Consider the following 20,129-nt stretch of genomic DNA (forward strand, 5'->3'; position numbering starts at 1 on the left):
ACCGCCCCGGGGCCGGGCCAGGCCCCGCTCCGCCCCCGCTCCCTCAGCGGGACCGACCGGACTGTGCGCAGCCGGGAGAGATTCATAAAAACCCTCACAGAATCACTGAGTTAGAAGAGATCTTCAAGACCATCGAGTCCAGCCCAGCCCCAACAGCTCAACTCAACCCTGTCCCCAAGTGCCACATCCACAGAGCTTTAAATCGCCCCAGGGATGGGGATTCCTCCTGACCCCAAAACCCCATCTTGTTCTGTGGAGCACGTATCAGTGATATGAGTGATAATTGATTATTAATTTCAGCTATTAATGTGCACTTGATAATATCTAAATGCAGTTGAGATCTTGCCCACATTGAATTACATCCATTTTCACCAATTTGGCAGGAGCTTTAATTGTGTCTTGAGCCCCAAACACTCTCCCCTCCAAGCTTGTGTCACCTACATGTTAATAACTTGGATGCCAGGTCGTTAATGAGGGTGAGTCATTGGCCTTCATCTCATCCTTCCCAAAACTCCATCCCATACAGCCTCACTTTCTGCAGGGTTGGATTCTGTTCCCTCTCCCGTCTGTGAGCCTGCAATACCATCACAGAGTCATGGAATGGGCTGGGCTGGAAGGAACCTTAAAGCTCACCTTGTTCCCACCACCTGCCATGGGCAGGGACACCTTCCACAAGCCCTCTCCAACCCTCAACACTTCCAGGGATGGGGCATCCACAGCTCCTCTGGGCCATGCAGAAGCCACCCAACCCTATGGATGTCAGCTCAAAGCTCTCAGCACAGTATTAGAAAGCTGGTTTTGCTCTGGCACTGGTAACTTCCCAAAACTTCCCAAAAATGCTACATGGCTGTGTGGCCAGAGCTTTGGACAAGATGGCATTAAAAAAAAAACCTGGACAAACATGTGCAGTTTTCCAGCAATGCCTGGGTTTGATTTTCTAGGGGAAGAACACACTAGATATCAGCAGTGTGGCTGCAGGTTATTTCTTTGCAGTCAGCCATCACGTTCCTCCTCTTGAAAAGTCATCAGAGCACTCTCAGACCATCGTATATAAATAAAATAACCCCATTTCTGGGCTCAGCCTTCCACCCTGTGGTTAAATCCACAGTTCCCTTTTTCAAGGCGTGCTTATCTCACTTGTCCTCTGCCATCCCCTGTGCGGCACCAGCCCTGTTGGCACTTGGAGGGCAGCAGCTATAGAAGAGCCCAGAGGGAGAGCACCCAGGGCACGGGGAACACACAGCCCCGGCTCCTGGCAGGACTCTGAGATCCCAGGTAACCCTCGGGGTGTCTGCTGTGCTTGGGGTCTGCCTTGTGCTTGCTCTGCACACTGCCAGGGCCCTGCTTTGCAAAGCCACTTTGCACTGGGAAAAGCACCTGGAATCTGCTGCTTCTTCTGTGCTTGGGAGGTCTTGGGACACATCAGCTGTAAGGGAGAAAATAATTATTTTTAGGAGGCTGGATTTGTGCTTTGGATTTCTACTGTCCTTCTAAAAGGAATATATTCCTTGCAAAAAGGAATATTCCCCTTTACCTTCTGCTTATTACTTATATAACCAAAACATAATCAAAACTTTGTCCGGAAAACTTACCATATCCATTTTTGTGAGGAGCACAATCCTCTTGTAGCCTTCTAGTTGCCCATCTTTGCTTGCATACACTTATTTTGATTCACTTTTCAGCAATTTCTCCCATGAAATAAGGTAGCACAGACTGCAGTTTGTTCTCAGCGGCTGTGGTCTTACACAGCTGCAGAAATTCAGCTTCCAAAAGCTGTGCTGTCAGTCTTAGTCTGGCAGCAAGAAAAAGACAAATAGCATTTTGGAAAACAAAGCAAGAAAAAATAAACTGAAAAGAACAGGATAATAAATTAGGACTCATCTGAATTACAGTAACATTTTATATCCAGTTTCAGTTCAGTAACATGCTGAACAGAAAATATAATATCTAATACATGCAAGCTTTTAGGCAGAAAAAAATATCTTTAGGATCTCTTTGAAAGTAAAGGGAAAAGAAAATCAGAACCCTTAACTTTTTGTGGACAAATTAAAACCAAAAAATCCACAGGTAGCCAAACCCGCTTTAAATAAACCCAAGGGAGAGTCAGCTGTTGTAGTTATAATAATGCCTGAAACCAACACACTGACATTATTTAAGTAGATATGAATGCCAAGCACTTGCAAAACATGAGGCTTTTAAAAGATTTTTAAAAAAATAATGCACTGAAGTAATTGCTTTTTTTAGGAAAAAAAGAGTGAATGCTCTCAGCAGTGAAACTAATGAAGCTTCTTTCTCAAAGTTGTTTTTTATTTTCAAGGATGTGAGCATAATGAATTTTTACTTCTAAACATAGAGAAAAGTTAATATTAGAGTATTTACTGGTCTCATCAGGTAAATGAAAGGATGTTTCCTGAAGCAGCAAAGAAAGCCTGATGTCAGTAATTTCTGCAGGCAGAAATGTGTGCTGTAAAGAATATTTGTCCCATTGTCTGTGGCTTGCTACATTTTGGGAGAATCAAAATGCCTGGCCAAGATGTCATTCCATAATCCAACACACACAAAATCAAACTCTGGCTCCCCAGGAACAATCCATTAGCAAACTCCTGAGTTTCAGCTGGCCTTGTGCACATTTGGGCTGTCAGGAAAGCAGAGAGGCACAAAATGTGAATATAGATAATGAGAGGAGTTGGACATTAAAAACACACTCTACTGTAGATGATGTGTCATTTTAATGAACTCAGCACTCAGACTGCATTTTGAAAAATAGTTACTGTACAGCAGAATTATTCCAACTGTGATCAGTGGGAGTGCTTCCAGTCCCTGGGTTATTCCTGCTCATTACCATTGGAAAATATTATGTTTTCCATGTGAGCAATTGCTGTAGTGCCCCAGGGAGGTGGTGAGATTGGGCTGGGGGGGTGCATTTCTCTTCAGTAAGAACATTTTGGAGAGCTGCTGTTCTGAATGCCCATTTTTATATTAGGTTGTACATGAATGATTACACTGAGATTTTTTTTTTTTTTTCTCTCAGTAATTCATGAAACTATCCATAAGAAAATGCTGGGTTTAAGCATTAAAAATTGTTGTTCATTGAAATTAGGAACAAACAAAGCCGTTTCTCTTACACCAATAATTAATGGTGGAGAATTAGCCTTGAGGTGAGCAGTGGCTGTGTCTTTAGAGAGCTTTATTGGAGGAGTAACTAGACAGTAAATCCCAGTAATCAGCTATCTTATATAGAGTGGGAGCTAAAATATGGTTATTTCTGTTCTTGGAGGAAATGGGACTCTCCCCAAAGCCAGTCCACACAAACCTGACTCACCTTCCATGGAGAAATGCTTAAATCCACGGATGCCCTGAACATCCCCACATGAAGGTTTGAAAGCAGCAGCTTTTCAGAGAGGGCTGGCAAAAGGAGCAACATGAAACGTGCTCTGTGTACGTGTATTAAATTTAGCTCCCACAAGAAACATTTTCCTGCAAGAAAAGAGTCTGTCCCTGCCAGGCAGCAGTTTCACCCCTTTGATCATGGGGATAGATTGTGATTTGTGGGTTGGGTGTTTAACCCTTGGCTTGGCTTTAACCTTTGTTCATTTTCAGCTGCTGTGAAATGGTGCCAGGGCTGGTGGGCCGATGCCTGGCTGTGCCCACCCACCACCCAAAGACGATGGCCAGTGGGATGCCAGCTTTCCTGCTCCTCCTCTGGACAACAAACACACCTCAAGGTGCAGGAGGTGAGGAGTTCCAGCTGCCAGGGCAGTGCCTGTCCCAGACTGTTCCCAGTTGGTGCCTGGAGGAAAGAGAGGAAAGAATCTCCAGTCATGGGGACACAACTTGTGCTGGGGTTTTCTGAGCCTTTATGGGCAGTTTTCCTACTGCAATGTGAACTCCTGGGCATCCAAGGTTGCAATCACAGGAGAAGAGAAATGAGGGCTGATCATGGAATCCCAGAATGGTTTGGGTTGGAAGGGACCTTAAAGCCCATCCAGTTCCACCCTCTGCCATGGGCAGGGACACCTTCCCCTGTGCCAGGCTGCTCGGAGTCACATCCAGCCTGGCTTGGGCACTGCCAGGGGGGCTGATGGCCCTCAGCAGCCTGGGGTTTGGCAAATAAGGGAGAGCAGGCTCTGAAGAGCTGGAGGGGAGCAGATTGATTATTTCACTGCCCTGCTATTTATATGCTAACATTTCCCCCAGCATGATCTCCTCCTCATTTCCAAGGGAGCTCCAGGAATCCTTCTTGCCCTGTCATTTTAAATTATCCTTCCCATCCTTCTGTGTTTCCTTCCATTTGTGCTTAATTCCTCTGTTCATCATTTTGGTTCTACTCTCACATGCAACTTGTGGCTGTCAACCTTCTCTTTGAAAGCCCCCCACGCTGCCCTCTCCTGCAGGCTGATGGGGGTGAGAATTGTTCATGCAGCTGATCATTCCATCAGCCCTGTGTGACAATGAGGACCAAGATGGAAACTCTGAACCTAATTAACAAGCCAAATGTAATATATCACAGTAATTTTCAAGTTGAAACTGTTGTAAAAATTTCATTTTTCAAGCTAAGTTTTAATAAACTCTTATCTGATGGGGTGGTGGTTATTTAATTTTTTTTGGTCAAATATTAGAAATATTTTATAAGGAGCTGTTGAGAGAACATAATATTAAAATGAAATTATTTGCTTGTATTGCTCACTGCTTGCAAATAGGTTTTGCTCTAAACAATTCACTGCATTGGACACTGATGGATATTTTTGTTTTCTCCTTTCCAGTCCAGGTTTTGCCACCTGTTAACTTCACCCTCACAGTCTCTGCGTTAGCACAAGTGCTGTTACAGTGGGAGCCAAACCCTGCTCAGGAACAAAACAACTCCACCATTAGGTACGATGTGAAAATCCTGAGCCCTGAGCCAGAAGAGGTAAGAGAAAAAAAATAAACCAAGGATCCTAAGAAGGGTAAATCCCTGCAGTTCTCTTTTATCTAAACCCATGCTTTGGGAGCTGCAGAGATTCCCTCTCAGCCATCCCTGTGGACACAGCTCTGCTGGGGTGAGCCTTGTGAAGCCCCAAACTGCCCATTCGATCAGCATTTTACTACTGCACAAGAACATAATTTTGTTATCAAAATGCTTAGGCAGAGCCACAGACTGAGAATCAACCCTGAGCAGTCCTATCCCATTGCCATCCCATTAGCTACTCACGCGACCCCTAACACTGGAGCCATATCCCATATCACCGGCGGGGGGTCTCATGTTAGGTACAAGGGGATTCGCCCCCATCCACACTCAGGAATTGCTTATGATGCTGTATGGTAGGTTATTCATTAATCCGGAAGCAATCCTGGAATTATTGATAATGCTGTATGATAGGTTATTCATTAATCCAGAAGCAATCCTGGTGGATCCTTCTGTTTGAAGTTTGGTAAGCAGGGCAAACAATAAAGAGAGATAGGGATAAGGGAATTGTCGAGCTAAGCATGATCAGAGCTAATAATGTCAAACTGACCCTAAGAGCCGTGCCAATGTCAAACTGACCCTAAGAGCCGTGCCAAGCCATGGGAACCAAGCCAAGTACACCGGGAATTGACCATATTAGGATAGGAGTTCAAAGGTTTAAAGAGGAAGACTCATCAGAAGACCCTTGCCCATGAGGAAGGCACCGAAGGACCACCAAGAATAATCCTCAAAATAGATGTCTCCGCCCACGCTCCGCCCACACCACGCCTCTTATGAATATGATGTAACCCTGCACCCAAGACTGTATAAAAGCTTGCTTCTGTCATGAGATAGCCAGAAATCCCTTTGTGATTTCTCCGACGCGTCGTAATAAAATACCTCCTGTCTATGCTGACTTACTTGAGTCTCTTAGGCAGTTATTCTCGCCTTTTGGGGCAAAATTCGGTATCACTTGGAAATTCCAGTTTTTATTTTGAGGGGAGGATGGATCCTGGTTTTGAGCACTGGCTCCCCATTCAGCTCACTGAGCTCACCCCCAATGTGTGGCTCAGTCTCTGCAGGTCCCTCATTTTGCCTCCCATCCCCTGTGGTTATTTGGTATTTTCTGTTCCAGTATGACACCAGCAGGACCCGCAGCGTGCGAACAGCGGCGCTTCACAACGGCTTCTGCGCCCGCGTGCGCACCTTGCTGCTGCAGGAGGGCCTCCAGAGGGGCAGTGACTGGGTGCAGGGACACCTCCCACCTCTGCCAGGTAAGAAAACCCACCTGCGCGGGGGCGACCACGGCCCTGGATCCGGCTATCTGGTGAGGGGCGAAGGCCAGGGCCCCTGTGCATCAGAAGCCAGCCCCCCTCGGCGTCTTGGCCTCGGGCTGAGCTGGGTGACAGCTCGGAGCAGCGCGGTGAGAGACGAATTAGGAGGCGACCACTTGCTGGGGGTAAACTGTCGGTTTATTACAGAAGAACCAACAAGGAGGGGAAACACCCAGCAAATGGCCCCGAACAGGGGGCAGGAGAGGGTTTTAAGGGAAAAGAAGGCAGGGAAACCCGGCTATCTAATAGAAATACATATTTGGAGGTACGAAACATAACTGATATACTAAAGTAACCAACTGTTATAAATCATAGGAGGGGCTCCGGGGCTACAGCCAACCATAATTCCCAGAGAAAAGAAAATTCTCGAAACCTGGGAGGAGAAAAGGGGTGATTGACTGACCCTAAGGAGGAAACAACTTTCACTTTATAAGAGAAACCAGGGGAGGAGCAGTTTCATTTCCATAGCAACCTAACTGGCAGGGTCCTGGGAAAGGAAGAAACCATTTAATACAGAAAATGGGGGGAGCAAACTAACAAACTTAAGAACACACCACAGCACCCACCGAGGGCCTGGGCTGTGTGTTCTGCCCCAACCTGTGGGCCAAACACTGAAAGGTGACAGGTTTAGTTCTTTCAAATAAAAATACGGCGCTTTCTGCTCTACCTGCTACAAAAGGGTTTCGTCCAGACCTTTCCCTGCTGCAGTGGAGCCTGGAGTGCAATCTGGAGGGGCAAAATGTCAACAACACCTATAAAATTTTCTAACAATGCCTTGCTAAGGCTGAGTGAACCTAGCGTGGTGCACCCAGGATATTGCTGCCTTGTTGCACATGAAATACACAGAGCTGTGTGGCACAGCTTTACTCACTGCTGGGGAGCTGCATCCTTCCCAAGGCACAGAGGGTGTGATGGGCAGGGGAACTGGGTGCCACAGACACAGCTACAGTGGCCCAAACTGGAATCAAAAAGGAAGAAAATAGATGCAACAGACACAGCTATAATGCTCCAAAATGGAGTCAAAAAGGAGGAGAATTGGGTGCAACAGACACAGCTACAATGGCCCAAACTGGAATCAAAAAGGAAGAAAATTAGATGTAACAGACACAGTTATAATGGTCCAAAATGGAATAAAAAAGGAAGAAAATTAGATATAACATACAGAGCTATAAAGGCCCAAACTGAAATAAAAAAGGAGGGGAATTAGGTGCAACAGACACAGCTACAATGGCCCAAACTGGAATAAAAAAGGAGGGGAATTACGTGCCACAGACACAGCTACAATGGCCCAAACTGGAATAAAAAAGGAGGGGAATTAGGTGCAACAGACACAGCTACAATGGCTCAAACTGGAATAAAAAAGAGAACTGGATGCAACAGACACAGCTATAATGGTCCAAAATGGAATAAAAAAGGAAGAAAATTAGATATAACATACAGAGCTATAAAGGCCCAAACTGGAATAAAAAAGGAGGGGAATTAGGTGCCACAGACACAGCTATAATGGCTCAAACTGGAATAAAAGAGGAAGAAAATTAGATGTAACATACAGAGCTAGAAAGCCCCAAACTGGAATAAAAAAGGAGAATTGGATGCACCAGACACAGCTACAGTGGCCCAAACGGGAATCAAAGTATTTTAGCAACAAGAACCTGTCATGATTTTGTAGTAAAGTTTTCTTTCTGCTCTGTCATTCCTTGCCTCTCCAGGTGCTGCAGAGACCTCTGTCACCAACCTGTCCTGTGTCACCCACGTCACCATCCCTGGCAATGTCTCTCTCCACTGCAGCTGGCTCCCTGGCCCAGGGGCTCCAGAGGACACCAAATATTTCCTCTTTTACAGGTTGGTGTTTGCTGCTTCTGCAGCCAGCAGTGAATTTCTTTAAGAGCACCCTGTCTCACCAGCGTTTTCATTTAGGTACGAGACACACACTGAGGAATGTCCCACTTACAGCAAAGACAAGTGGAGCAGGAATATTGAGTGCAGATTTTCAAGCACTCACATTCAGCCTGGTGAGATTGACAACCTCATTGTCATTCACATTAATGGCTCCAGCAAACGTGCTGCAATCAAGCCTTTCCAGCAGTTATTTAACCAAAATGCCATCGGTGAGTAGGAATACATGAAAAAAATATCAAAAATGTCTGGCAGGATTGTCAAAATGTGAGGAAGCTGTGTTGGACTGAGTGGTTCTTGATGCAGGTGAAAGGATGTGTTGATTTTGTGTAGTCATCTTAAGGGAATTGAAGAAATAACTGGATTGTTTTAGCTAAATTTGATTTTAACCATCTATTTTAAATTATAGAATTGCAAAGCTAAAAGCTAGTAAAGACAATTAGTTTTCTGTTTGTTAGCTAAAGCATTATTTCCAATATTAATTTGCAGTTGATTTAGTCAATATACTTTAAAACACTGTTTTTACTACCCTTAATTTTGCAGCCTTTTTTAAAAAAGGAATGAGACACGTGGTGTTCAAGTTAACCCTGTAAAGGAAGGCATTAGAGTCTGGAATAAAAGGGAATATCAGTCATGATTGTCTATCATCTTTCATCCACACAAATAATTTACTTGCCTGCATTAGTTCCATACCTTTTTTTAAACAGATAACAAATCTCATTTTCATGACTTCACTAAGAGAAAAAAATCACAAATTTTCTTCTTAGAAATCATCCCCATAACAGCAGCTGAATTCTTTTGAATTTTTTCAATTTTTCAATAACTTTCCTGGCTACATCTGCATTTTCTTTTTCCTGGAAATGAAATTTTTCTAACTATTCTATAATAAATTTAATACTTCTGTGGAAATTAATTTAATAAATTCCTCTTTCCCCATTAATCTAAATTTCCAAAAATTTAAGTGGATTTTCCAAACCGTTTTCCTCTAACTATTACCAGCAATGTAGTTATTCCTCTTAAATCCTTATCTTCTCAGTCCAAAAAGGGAAATAAATGCAATAAATATAAGTCCTACTTGGAAACACTATCAGGTTATAAAATGCTCCAGGTTTTTAGTATTTAAACTTGTCTCTATAAATAACTCACCTGTATGGTTTTCTTTTTGCAGAGAAAGTGAATATTCCCAGAAATATCAGCATATCCCTGGAGCAAAACCATCTCCTGGCCACGTGGGAGAAGCCAATTTCTCCTTTCCACGAGGAATGTTTTGAATATGAATTTTATCTCATCAACCTGAAGTCAGGTAACAAGCAGGTAATTGCTCCTCCAGCCTCCAAAATTATCCAACATTCCTGTCCTCTCCAGCTGGAATTTGCCTTCCTCTTTTCTTCAATTCCTTCTCAATCTGCAACAAACCATCCCCAAGGAACTTGGGGAAGCAGGACAAAATTGGATTTATTCAGCTTGTGCATCTGGGCTCAGAACAGTTTTTACCATTTAGGAAATGCTGCATTGAGAATCTGCAGGAAGAATGGAGAAATGAGGCATTTTCCAGGAATTTTCCCTGGAATTTTGGTGTGTTGGGAGAAGTTACACCTATAAAAACAGGGCTCTTACCTCGCAGTTAACAAAAACAATAAAAAGATAAACACAGTTTGAATTTGTTTTCTGAATGGTTGAGTCTTAATTAATCTCTGACAGCACAACTTGTGTTCCTGACAGATCCTGAGCCTCTCCTCCAGCAGTTTCCAGCTGAGGGTGGATGCCAGCAGCAGATATTCCATCAGGATCAGGGCCAACCTCAACCACATCTGCCGGGCCCCAGGAGTCTGGAGTGACTGGAGTGCCATCAATTACATTGGTGAGAATCCCCAAAATTCCACTGCTAATTGGGAAAACAATGCTGCCTCATCAGGAGCCTGCCCAGAATTCCCACAGGAAAACAGAGATTTGAAGGAAAAACCTGACTTGTTAACGCCAAGGGGATTTAAATCTGCTCCATTAAAAACAAACTAATTGCAAGAAGATTGGTTTTAAGCAATGCTTTGTGAAATTTCCAGATTGCTTTAAACTCAAGGCCTTTTCTTGCATCACTGCAGTTTTTTCAGGTTTTTCCCTGCTCTCACTGTGATGTTCATGCTGGAAATAAATATGAGAGACCATGTCAGCCATTGAGTCACTGAAATTTTCTCACCTCTTCAATGCTGAGGGGAAAAAGAACATTCTTTTAGCATCTTTTAGCATTTTTTAGCATCCCCACTGCTGGGGGACAATGCTGCCTAATCAGGAGCATGCCCAACATCACAAATTTCTAATAGGAAACAGGAAAACAGGGCTTTGAATTTAATTTACTGAAATCATCTCACTCCTTAAATACAGGGAGAAAAAAGAACATGATTTTAGCATCTTTGGAGCCTGATCATTGGCCCCATGCTGCTTTGTATTTCCTGCTTGCTGACCAAGTTGTTGTGGAAATAACAGTTCCTTTATCACTGCACGTTATCAACTGTTTGTTCTTAGACATCCTCCTTTGCTCTTATCTCTGGAGTTTCTCAACTTCCTTGTTTTCACTTAGAAAATACTCTGTTACACTCCTGTTTACTACATTTCCCCTCCTGTACCACGAATTCACATTTTCAGTGTTTTGCCTCCTGTCTCCAACACATCCCCTTGGCCTCCCCACCTGGCTCACACAGCAAACATGGAAAATTCATTCTGATGGCAAAACAAAAACAAAATAATAATTGATATTATTATTATATTATCAATTATTATCTTCCCTAATAATTTATTTAAATCTCAACAATATCCAAGGACAGGGTCACTTAATCCAGTTTTTCCTCATGGAAAGGAGTTTTTAGGGGTTTGTTGGAGTTCATTAGCACAATACATGTTCCTGCCACTTTCTCAGCCACTTGTTCTCTCCTTTATTTCAAAATAAAAGAAAATTATTGCTGAAAATCACTGAAATCAGAAATTCAGTGCCATGGAAACTCCTCTTGAAGCTCTATATTTAATTTCTTATTCTAGGATCAAGTCCTCAAACTCTTTATGTTAAATTGTGATCTGAATACAACCACATTAAACACCTAATGAAATATTTACAGTATTGAAATTCTAAACACATTTCAAATCATCTGTACTAAAAGAATACATTTAATTTCTTTTTTTTTTCCCTGGAAATTCAGGGCAAAATAAACTGGAGAGTTCCATAGCCTGGATTCTCACTCTGCTCTGTGTGTCCACGTCCTGCACGTTGCTGCTTGTTGCTATATTATGCCAAATGTAAGTATTAGCATTTTTTTATTACAATATATCCAAGAACCAGGTATTCAACAAGTGTGGGGGGATGTCACAGGCTTTGCTTAATTCTGAGTGAAAGCTGAGTATGCAAGCAAAGATAATCAGCCTCATTAATTATCAGTAATAACATTCAGCAAAACTAGTGGGGTAAGAGAGTTATTCAATTTAATCTTATACAACAAACCCATATATTGAGCGAGGTGAATTTGTTAAAATTTGTTAGAATTGTATTTGTCCTTATTTCTTCATTAAATGCACCTGATTGGGTCAGTGATTTCCTCAGATAAATCTTCATTTATCCCTGGTGAAAGCTGCTCAGAACATCCCTCATGGCCAAAATACCCAGACCCCTAATGTTTGCTTCGGGTATTTGAAATATTGAATTTTATTTTTAATTATACTGTGGCTCTGCATAGCAAAGGCCAAAACTCCCCAAATGCACAGTGAGGAAGCCCAGCTGCACTTTGGACTTGTGTCTGTGACAGCCAAATCATAAGTGATGGATTAAAGGCTCCGTGTAATGAGAAGTTTCTCCCTGAAACACACAGCAAGCAGCAATTACCAGTCCACAATAACCACATCTCCCCTTCATGGAAGTGCTAATTCCCTATTAATTTCTTTAGTGCCTTTTCATTTGTTGCATCCTTGGCTGCTTTCCTGTCCCTGCTGTGTTTCCTGTATCCAGTGAAGGTGTTGTGGACAGGATGCTCCCAGAGCATAACTGAGATGAACTCTGCCTGTGGGACTGTTCCCAGGGCTCTGGCAGGAGCAGCACAGGGAATTCATCCCTGTGGAATTTGTAGGGAAGAGATGAGAATCCTGGCTCCATGTTTCAGAAGGCTGATTTATTATTTTATGATGTATATTATATTAAAAGAAAATTATACACTAAAACTACACTAAAGAAAGAGAAGGGAGACATCAGAAGGCCAGCAAAGAATGAATAATAAATCTTGTGATTGCTCACAGCCTCCACACAGCTGCACTTGTGATTGGTCATTAATTAAAAACAATTTCACATGCTGGGCAAACAATTCTCCAAATCACATTCCAAAGTAGCAAAACAGGGAGAAGCTGAAGCTTCCCAGGAGAGAAGATTCTGGCAAAGGATTTGTCATAAAATTTGTCAGTGACAATCCCTGTGTCACACACTTGTCCCCAGCTATGCAGCCTTGATGTCTTGCTGAAAATCCCCAAATTTCTCTTACTTACATGATTCTTTTATGGATTGAGCTGGAGTTGGAGGTCTCCCCTGCTCCAGCACCTTCTCCAGCTCTCTCCTCTCTCTTTGGGACAGCAGAACCAACACCAGCCAGCAGCAGTTTGTTCCATGTTTCCTGTGGAGTTCTGACAGCATTTGAATATTACATTTACCCCCTCTGGAGATCCTGGAACACACACAAGGGGAGAAATAAATCCAGGGTACAATTCTACTCAACCTGGAGATGCTGTACTGATGCATTTTATAATTTTAATCCAAATTTTAAGGAGCTTTTCCAGCTGCTTGCTGCTACCTTGGTTGCTCCCAGGAGCTTCTCTCCAGTATAAAATTCCCCAACACCCAAAGGCTCATTCCTTTCTCTCTTTGCCAACATGATGAAAACTTTGCCTCCCTGCTTCTCTGAATTTCACGGAGCTGCTCACCTTATTCCACCTTTCCTGCTGCTCCTTCTCCTCTGTAATCCCCAGCCTGCCCTGGGAGGATGGGCAAGTGTAAGAAGATGAAACACAGGGTTGTACCTGCAGATATTAAAAAAAGAAAAATCGAGCAGGTTTCCTAGATCACAGTTTCATTAGTACTCTCTGTTTTTACTGCTCTTGAAAATTCATGAAGTGCACTCCGTGATTCAAGCCATGGAATCATTTCAAATTTCCAGTGATTTCAGCCATTATAGGGAATTTCATTACAGCAAAGCGCTCCATAAATTTTTCCGTGTACTTGCAGGCACCAGGGTTAAAGCCCAGCGTTTGGGAGGAGTGCTGCCAGGCAAAGGGGCCCTGTGGGACTGTTTGGGCAGGCTCTTCCCTTCACTCACTTGCAGAGGCTGATAGTCGTGATAAAAACCACAATTGAATGCTCTCCTGGTTTGCTCTCTGCCTTTAGCAGTGAGCATTGTACTTCCCAAGAAATAACATTTTCTCCTGTGAGCCCCCAGGAGGATGGGGTCAGTAAATTGCTCTGGCATGAGGGCACTCAGTGCCCTCCACACCCCAAAATCTGTGTGGTCACCCAGGTATCCCCCCCTTCTGCATCCCTCAGCACCCCCCTCAGCAGCATCACCAGCCAGCTTTGGAAAGCTCCATGGGGAATCTCAGGGGAGGCACTCTGACATTGAAATAAACCAAAAACCTCCTCAATCCCATCACAGAGCAAGGAGAGCTTGTTCTCCTGCCTGTTTCTCATGTTTATCTCCAGCCTTTCCGTGTCACAGCCTGTGGGAAGAGTGGAAATTTCAGAAAGGCAGCCACAGCACAAACCCCAGACCCTGACATGCTGATTTAAGGCACCAGGGTCCCGTGGGGGGTGACCAAGGCCTGAAGGTCCAAGCAGTGACCATGGACAAAGGCTGTGCCTTAACCTGTGCAGACAGAGATACCTGGGATGCTTTTTGTGACGAGATCTTTAACCACAGAACTCTGACTTTTCAGTAACCTCCAAAACAGAACAGCACCATTCTGAGGGCACCACCCCAGCAACGACCTGAGGGGCAAAGCAGCCCCCATGGACACACTTCTGCCTCATTTCTCTGGGCATTTGTGCACCTTCCTTAAGTGCTCCCCTTCCAGAAGTGACGTGTAATTTATGCTTTTTGCTGCCTCAATAAATAATTTTCTCATGGCTCCATCAAAATCTTTTCTTGGCAAACAGCACAACGAGGAACACACCAATCAACAAAAATATGCAAATGTTTCCCCCAAAAGACCTCACAGCCTGTTTTTTCTCCCCATATTCCCATTTTTGGGTGTACAATTCCCTCCCTGCAGCAGAGGGGAGAATCCCACAGCTCGTGTCTGTGGGGTGTGTGGCCCTTCCCTTCACCTGATAATTAGTGAACATCAATGTCACCTTCAAGGCAGCAGCAGCTCAGCCAGCAAGGTTTAGCTCCAAGCTGACAGACAGAAAATATTATTCCTCCTCACCAGGAGAATAGTAATAGGATAAAGGTAAACTTGAGAGAACTCAGAAAGCTTCTGGAAGAAGAATAGTCCTGAGAACATAAGCACTGAACTAAAGAGACATCAGCCAGAGGGATTGTCACAAAATGAAGGGGGCAGAGGAGCAGATCTGGCAGATTCCTCCAGAACAGAGCCTGGGCACCCACTCTGGGCTGAGCTCTCCCCACGCAGGCCAGGCTCCCACTGAAACCTGCCCCTTTGGACACAGTGCTGTCCAGGGCTGGAGGCAGCGAGGTGTTCAGCAGCAGGACCGTGGGATCTGAGCTCTGGCATGCAGCAAAGACAGGAACAGTCCCCTCTGGTGTCACAGAGCCCAGGGGAGTGAGCAGGGTGAGCTATCCCAGCACTGAGCAGATCCATTTGCTCTCAGCTGCCCCTGCTGCCTTCCCTTGGCACACCGTTATTTGTGGGTGCCCTCCTGCCACGGGGCACGGGCAGCTCATGGCCACACACCAAAGCCTGAGCACGAGGCAGCTTGTCCTGCCTGTCCTGCCTGTCCACATGAGGCACCTGACAGCAGCCCCTGGGAGCAGCAGTGTGAACAGAGAGATCAGAGCAGGTCAGCTCTCCCCAGACAGCCCCACAAGCCCTGGCAGGGGATGGGCACAGCCTCACCCACCCCCTCCTGTCCCCTGCCTGTCCCCAGGGGTGTCCTGTGAGGAGTGGCACAGCTGCCCAGCCCCAGGGGGAACATCACCTGTTGGAACCCTGACTGCTAAGAATTTTTTACTTTCCGTGCTAACAAACACTAACCCCAAAAAACCCACCACGTTTAACCTAAAACCATAGAAAAAAACTTCCAAAATTGAATTATAAAACTAAAATTATAAGTATATAATTTAAATAAAAGTGCATAATATCACATAATAAAAACTTAAACTCAGTAGTTAGGGTTCCAACAAATATCCCTGACAAGAGGTGCTGCAGGCAGAGCTGGCTGCTCCTGGGGCTCAGCCCCTGCTGCTGCTTGGGTCCCTCATCCCCCAGGAACATCAATTCTCTCTCATCCCTTCACTGCTGTTTCTTACAGAAACCACGTTTGGACAAAACTGTTCCCACCAATCCCAACGCCCAGCAACAAATTCCGAGACCCTTTCCCAATTGACTATGAGGTAAATAATTTTCCTTTTTTTAAACTAAAATGAAGGCTTTTGTTTGTGTGCTGCTTTTCCCCTGTAAGGCTGAGGCTGAGAGCAAAGAGAGTCACAGAATCATTAAATCTCAAAAAGATCTCCAAGACCATCAAGTCTAACCCCATATGTCTAACCCCATATTGTCCAGGTTTCCCCTTTGCTGGCTCCATTCCTAACTCCAGCAGAATTCCTCTCCGGGTTTCCCCTTTGCTGGCTCCATTCCTGACTCCAGCAGAATTCCTCTCCGGGTTTCCCCTTTGCTGGCTCCATTCCTAACTCCAGCAGAATTCCTCTCCAGGTTTCCCCTTTGCTGGCTCCATTCCTGACTCCATCCCAGGTTCTTTGTTCCTACACTGAATTTCTGAATTTCTGAATTTGGGGCTCACCCGTGGCTGTGCCCTCTGTAGGAATTGCAGTTTCTCCCCAGGCAGACAGAGACTGCAGGGGGGCTCCTGCAGAGCTGCTCTTGTTCAGCCTCACAGTTCAAAGTTGTTAAGCTGGACTCAAGCCTTTCTGGGTTTGCTGTCACTTCTGATAAATACATTTATCTTACAGATGAGATAAACCCCTCATTGTCTGCTCAGCACCTTGATTTCCATTTGTCCCCTTGGAACAGGGTGTGGTTTTTCCGTGTTGCTCTTCCTCCATGGTCTGGTGAGGAAACAGGCTTAGAAGATTATCCTGTAATGTTTGTTTTTAATTAAATGGTGCAAAACACCACAACTTGGGGCATCACACACCTAACAACATGACAAATAGCAAATATCAATGCTGCAGCTGGAAATGTGAGCTGGCAAAGGCAGGCTCAGGTTCTCACAGCAGCTCTGCCTTGTTTTCACTCCTCACTCCAGGTGAGCTGGCCCTGGTGGGTGACACCAGCCAGAGGCACCACGGCCACAGGGCTGGTGGCACTGCCAGGAGGGCTGGGACATGACCCAGGTCCTGCTGAGGCCACCAGGGACAGGGAAGTTGTTTGTTGGGGACACTCAGTTCCTAAATTCGGTGTAAACAGGGCTGAGGTGACGAAAGCCCTGCAGGTGGTGGCCGTGGGAACCTGTGGGTCCCTGCAGTGTCACCTGCTGTCCCTGCAGTGTCACCTGCTGATCCCTGGCAGTGTCACCTGCAACCCTGCAGTGTCACCTGCTGTCCCTGCAGGGCTTCCCAGCAGCTCAGCCCCTGCTGCTGCCTCCTTCTGCAGCCCCACACCCCTGTTTGTGCAGCTCTGCCAGGATGAGATCCCATAAATGGCTCTGCTGCCATATATTTAGAAAAATTCCTGTTCCTCAAAGCATGATCCCTCACTGCCAGAGTGGCCCAGCTCTGCAGAAGGCTCCCCAGGGCAGATGAGAGAGATGCCACTCTCTCATTTTCCAGGGATGGAGAGTTTTTGAGCTCTCCATCCCTGGAAGAGCTCAAAAACCCTCCTGGTTTTTGGATCTGGTCCTTTGGGATAGGATTTGGTGGGATCTGACTGAAGGCTGGACTCGATGATCTTGGGAGATCTTTTACAGCATTAATGATTTAATGATTCTGTGCCCTCCAGCTCCTCCTGGGCTCCTTGCTCTTGGCTACAGAGGGGTGGCCACTGTGGGAGAATTTGGCAAGTGGGGAGTTTGGGGGTGCAGGGCTGGAGGGACAGAGGATGAGCAGCTCAGCGAGAGCTTCAGTCAGAGGAGGAAAACCCTCCTGTTGAACCCAATGCTCCTGAGCTCCTCAACCATGAGACATTTTGGGTAAATCCCTCTCTAAATGCACCAATTTGAGCTCTGAGCTCTCCCCCTGCCCACGCCACCCCCCCAGCTCCAAGGGTGTTTGCTTTGCAGAGAGCACGGACCTGCCCCAGCTCCACGGAGACCGAGGTGGGCAGCCTGGCTGAAGGCTTCTCCTGCAGCGTCCTCGACGACTCCGTGTTCTGAGAGGCTCCACGAGGTCACCCACCAATGCTGGAGAGGGCTCTGTGTCACCTCTCTGTGTCCCTGCTCCCAGTGGGGACGAGGATTTGCCTGCACCAGGTGCCTTGTTACCAAACAAAGTTCCAGCTCAAGCAGGATGCAGGCTCATGGCACAAGGGCTGTGTAGGGAAAAAAAGCCTGGGAAAGAGCCAATGGATTCATTTTTTCTGGTTGGCACCTTAATCTTTTGGGTGTTTGTTTTACCTTGCCCTGACAACTGGAGATGCAAACTGGGTTTGGCACAGCCCTGTGGATGCAGCAAGGTGGTGCTGGTAGTGACCAAGAGGGGTCAAACACTGGGAAAAGAGGGAAAAACGTGTGAAGCACCCAGTGCTGTCACCCCCAGTGCTGTCACCCCAGTGCTGTCACCCCCAGTGCTGCACAGCAAGGCCACCCTGAGAGCAGGGACACTCACCAGGCCTTTGCTGCTACGCTTTGTAACAAAACTGTGAATTTCCACCTGAATTTCCACCCTGGGCTCTGACCTCCCTGGCTGTGGCCCATGAAGTTCTCCTGGTCTTGCAGAATTCCTTCCAGTTCCAAGAAACCTCCCGTCCATGGAGCTGGGTCAAACACGCTAACAAAGAATAAAAATAAAGATTTGATCCAGCCAATAAGTTCTGTGGAAGGTGCCTAAAGAAATGGAGTTTCCAGGTACTATAGACTAAAAATAATTATAATAAACGAGTCATTTCTCATCTGGGTGAAGTAGCATTGCTCCATCATAGTTAATGTAACTCATTAATATAACGTTGATGCTTCCAATGTCTCTCTTGCATGTGCTTTTAGTGGATTTGAGGGCCCCAACTTTAACACTCTAAAATCAGAATTTCATTAGTAAAATCCTAAAAATGAGACTAAAGAGAATTCACTTATTGGAATGTATTTTATGTCATGCCTTCAAGTGGCCTAATAAATAATAAATAAGGTTTCTGCACATAATTCCATTCCCATTAATGCCAAGCTATTGCACAGGTCAATGCAATATATTTAAAGATATTTTACATGTCAGACACCTGGTACTTCCAGGATGAGTCCTCATGGGGACAATGAGGGCTGGATGGCTTGGAGAGCCAGCAGCCACACTTCTACTCACCCTGGTAAATAAATCCAACGTGGTGTAAAGCAGGAGCAGCAGCATTTCCCCAGCCAGGCTGCAGGTCCAGCCCACTCACCTTCAGTGATCTCAACGCTGGGGAACCAAGGGTGCAGGGTGAGGACAGTTCCTGGCCGAGCTCCTCCTCATGGTCGTGATTCCTGGAGGAAAATCTTCACTCCAAGCTGCACAGGGGAAAAGGAATTTGCCCAGGATCCCAGGCCACAGCCAGGGCTGTGTCAGCTTTGGCACCACCACATCAGATCTCCAGCCCCACACTCCCACAGCACAGAATCATTATTTCTCATTTTTTTCCCTTCAAGCCCAGCTCCCAACCCCCTTTTGCTTCTTCCCTGCTGCCTCCAGGACAGCACCCCCAGGAGCTGCACTTTTCCTTCCTCTGGAAAGGACAATTTCACTTTTCTTTTTACAAACCGAGCTGTGCTGCAGGGCTGGTATATTTTTCTGCTCTGTTGTGAGGTGTGCTGCAGCGTGGGCAGGTGGCAGCGAGCTGCAGCCCTCCTGACACATCCCCACGAGGAGAGAGCCCCACCATTGGCACAGCCAACACCACGGCAGCAGCAGCTCCGCTCCAGGACAGATGGTTATCTAAATCTAGCTTTGTATGGATTTACAGGGGGGTTTATATCACCTACACACTGAAAAGGCCCAGGGACAAAGTCAAGGAGAGGTGGAAGGCCCAGGATTATATACTGCTACAAAGGGGTGGAGCCAAGAGCAACAGCCAATCACCTCAATGTGGGCGGGAAAAGGATTACAGTGACCAATAGGAAAACAGAAGGGTAAACGGACCAATGAGGGTTCAAAGAACAAAGAAACTGCTAGAACTGTGACCATATATGGTCAATGGGGTTGGACAGCCAATGGGCCAGCAGGGGGCGTGGCTCTGGGGTTGATTGACAGCCTGTCCCAGGGTCCATGGCAGAGGTTGAGGTCCCTGAGCAGGCCCTCAGTGCCCCATTGCTCCTGTGGGATGCAGAGCCCCGTTCAGCTCCTGCCCGGAAAGGACTGGAAATGTGCCTTGGTGGATTGAGTGGTTTCAATCCGTGCTCCCAAAATCCTCAGGAATCCCCAGGATGAGCAGAGGCAGGGCCTGGAAGGGCTTTGCTCCAGCCACAGGGCCAGAGATGCTCCATCCCCATGATCTTGGACAGCTCACAGCTCTACAAAACAAACCCAAAATTCACCTACTTATGTTTTTGGGAGAATTAGACCAGAGATGTATAATTTTTTTTTTTCTGCCTTCACAAAGTTTTAATTTAAACCAACTCTTGTATTGTCACATCAGTGACA

The 20,129-nt window shown here is 45.7% G+C and overlaps 1 protein-coding gene and 1 long non-coding RNA gene across 2 annotated transcripts; one reads left to right on the plus strand and one right to left on the minus strand.

Moving 5' to 3' along the window:
• Position 1: 1 nt before the first annotated feature.
• Positions 2–6,174, minus strand: LOC141730703 (uncharacterized). The gene is made up of 3 exons (XR_012582318.1): positions 5,192–6,174; positions 1,593–1,792; positions 2–1,426 (listed from the first exon to the last, which is right to left on the minus strand). It is a non-coding gene; the product is annotated as an uncharacterized LOC141730703 (long non-coding RNA).
• IL5RA (interleukin 5 receptor subunit alpha) lies at positions 3,604–20,047 on the plus strand. Its single transcript, XM_005490189.4, has 10 exons — positions 3,604–3,734; positions 4,764–4,909; positions 6,060–6,198; positions 7,968–8,100; positions 8,176–8,366; positions 9,323–9,468; positions 9,877–10,015; positions 11,343–11,439; positions 15,665–15,746; positions 17,591–20,047. The coding sequence occupies exons 1-10, from the start codon at positions 3,611–3,613 to the stop codon at positions 17,681–17,683; spliced, it is 1,290 nt and encodes a 429-aa protein (XP_005490246.3). The 5' UTR covers positions 3,604–3,610; the 3' UTR covers positions 17,684–20,047.
• The last annotated feature ends 82 nt before the right edge of the window (positions 20,048–20,129 follow it).

The sequence above is a fragment of the Zonotrichia albicollis genome, chromosome 12 (genome assembly GCF_047830755.1).
Source record: "Zonotrichia albicollis isolate bZonAlb1 chromosome 12, bZonAlb1.hap1, whole genome shotgun sequence".
NCBI classification, from domain to species: Eukaryota; Metazoa; Chordata; class Aves; order Passeriformes; family Passerellidae; genus Zonotrichia; species Zonotrichia albicollis.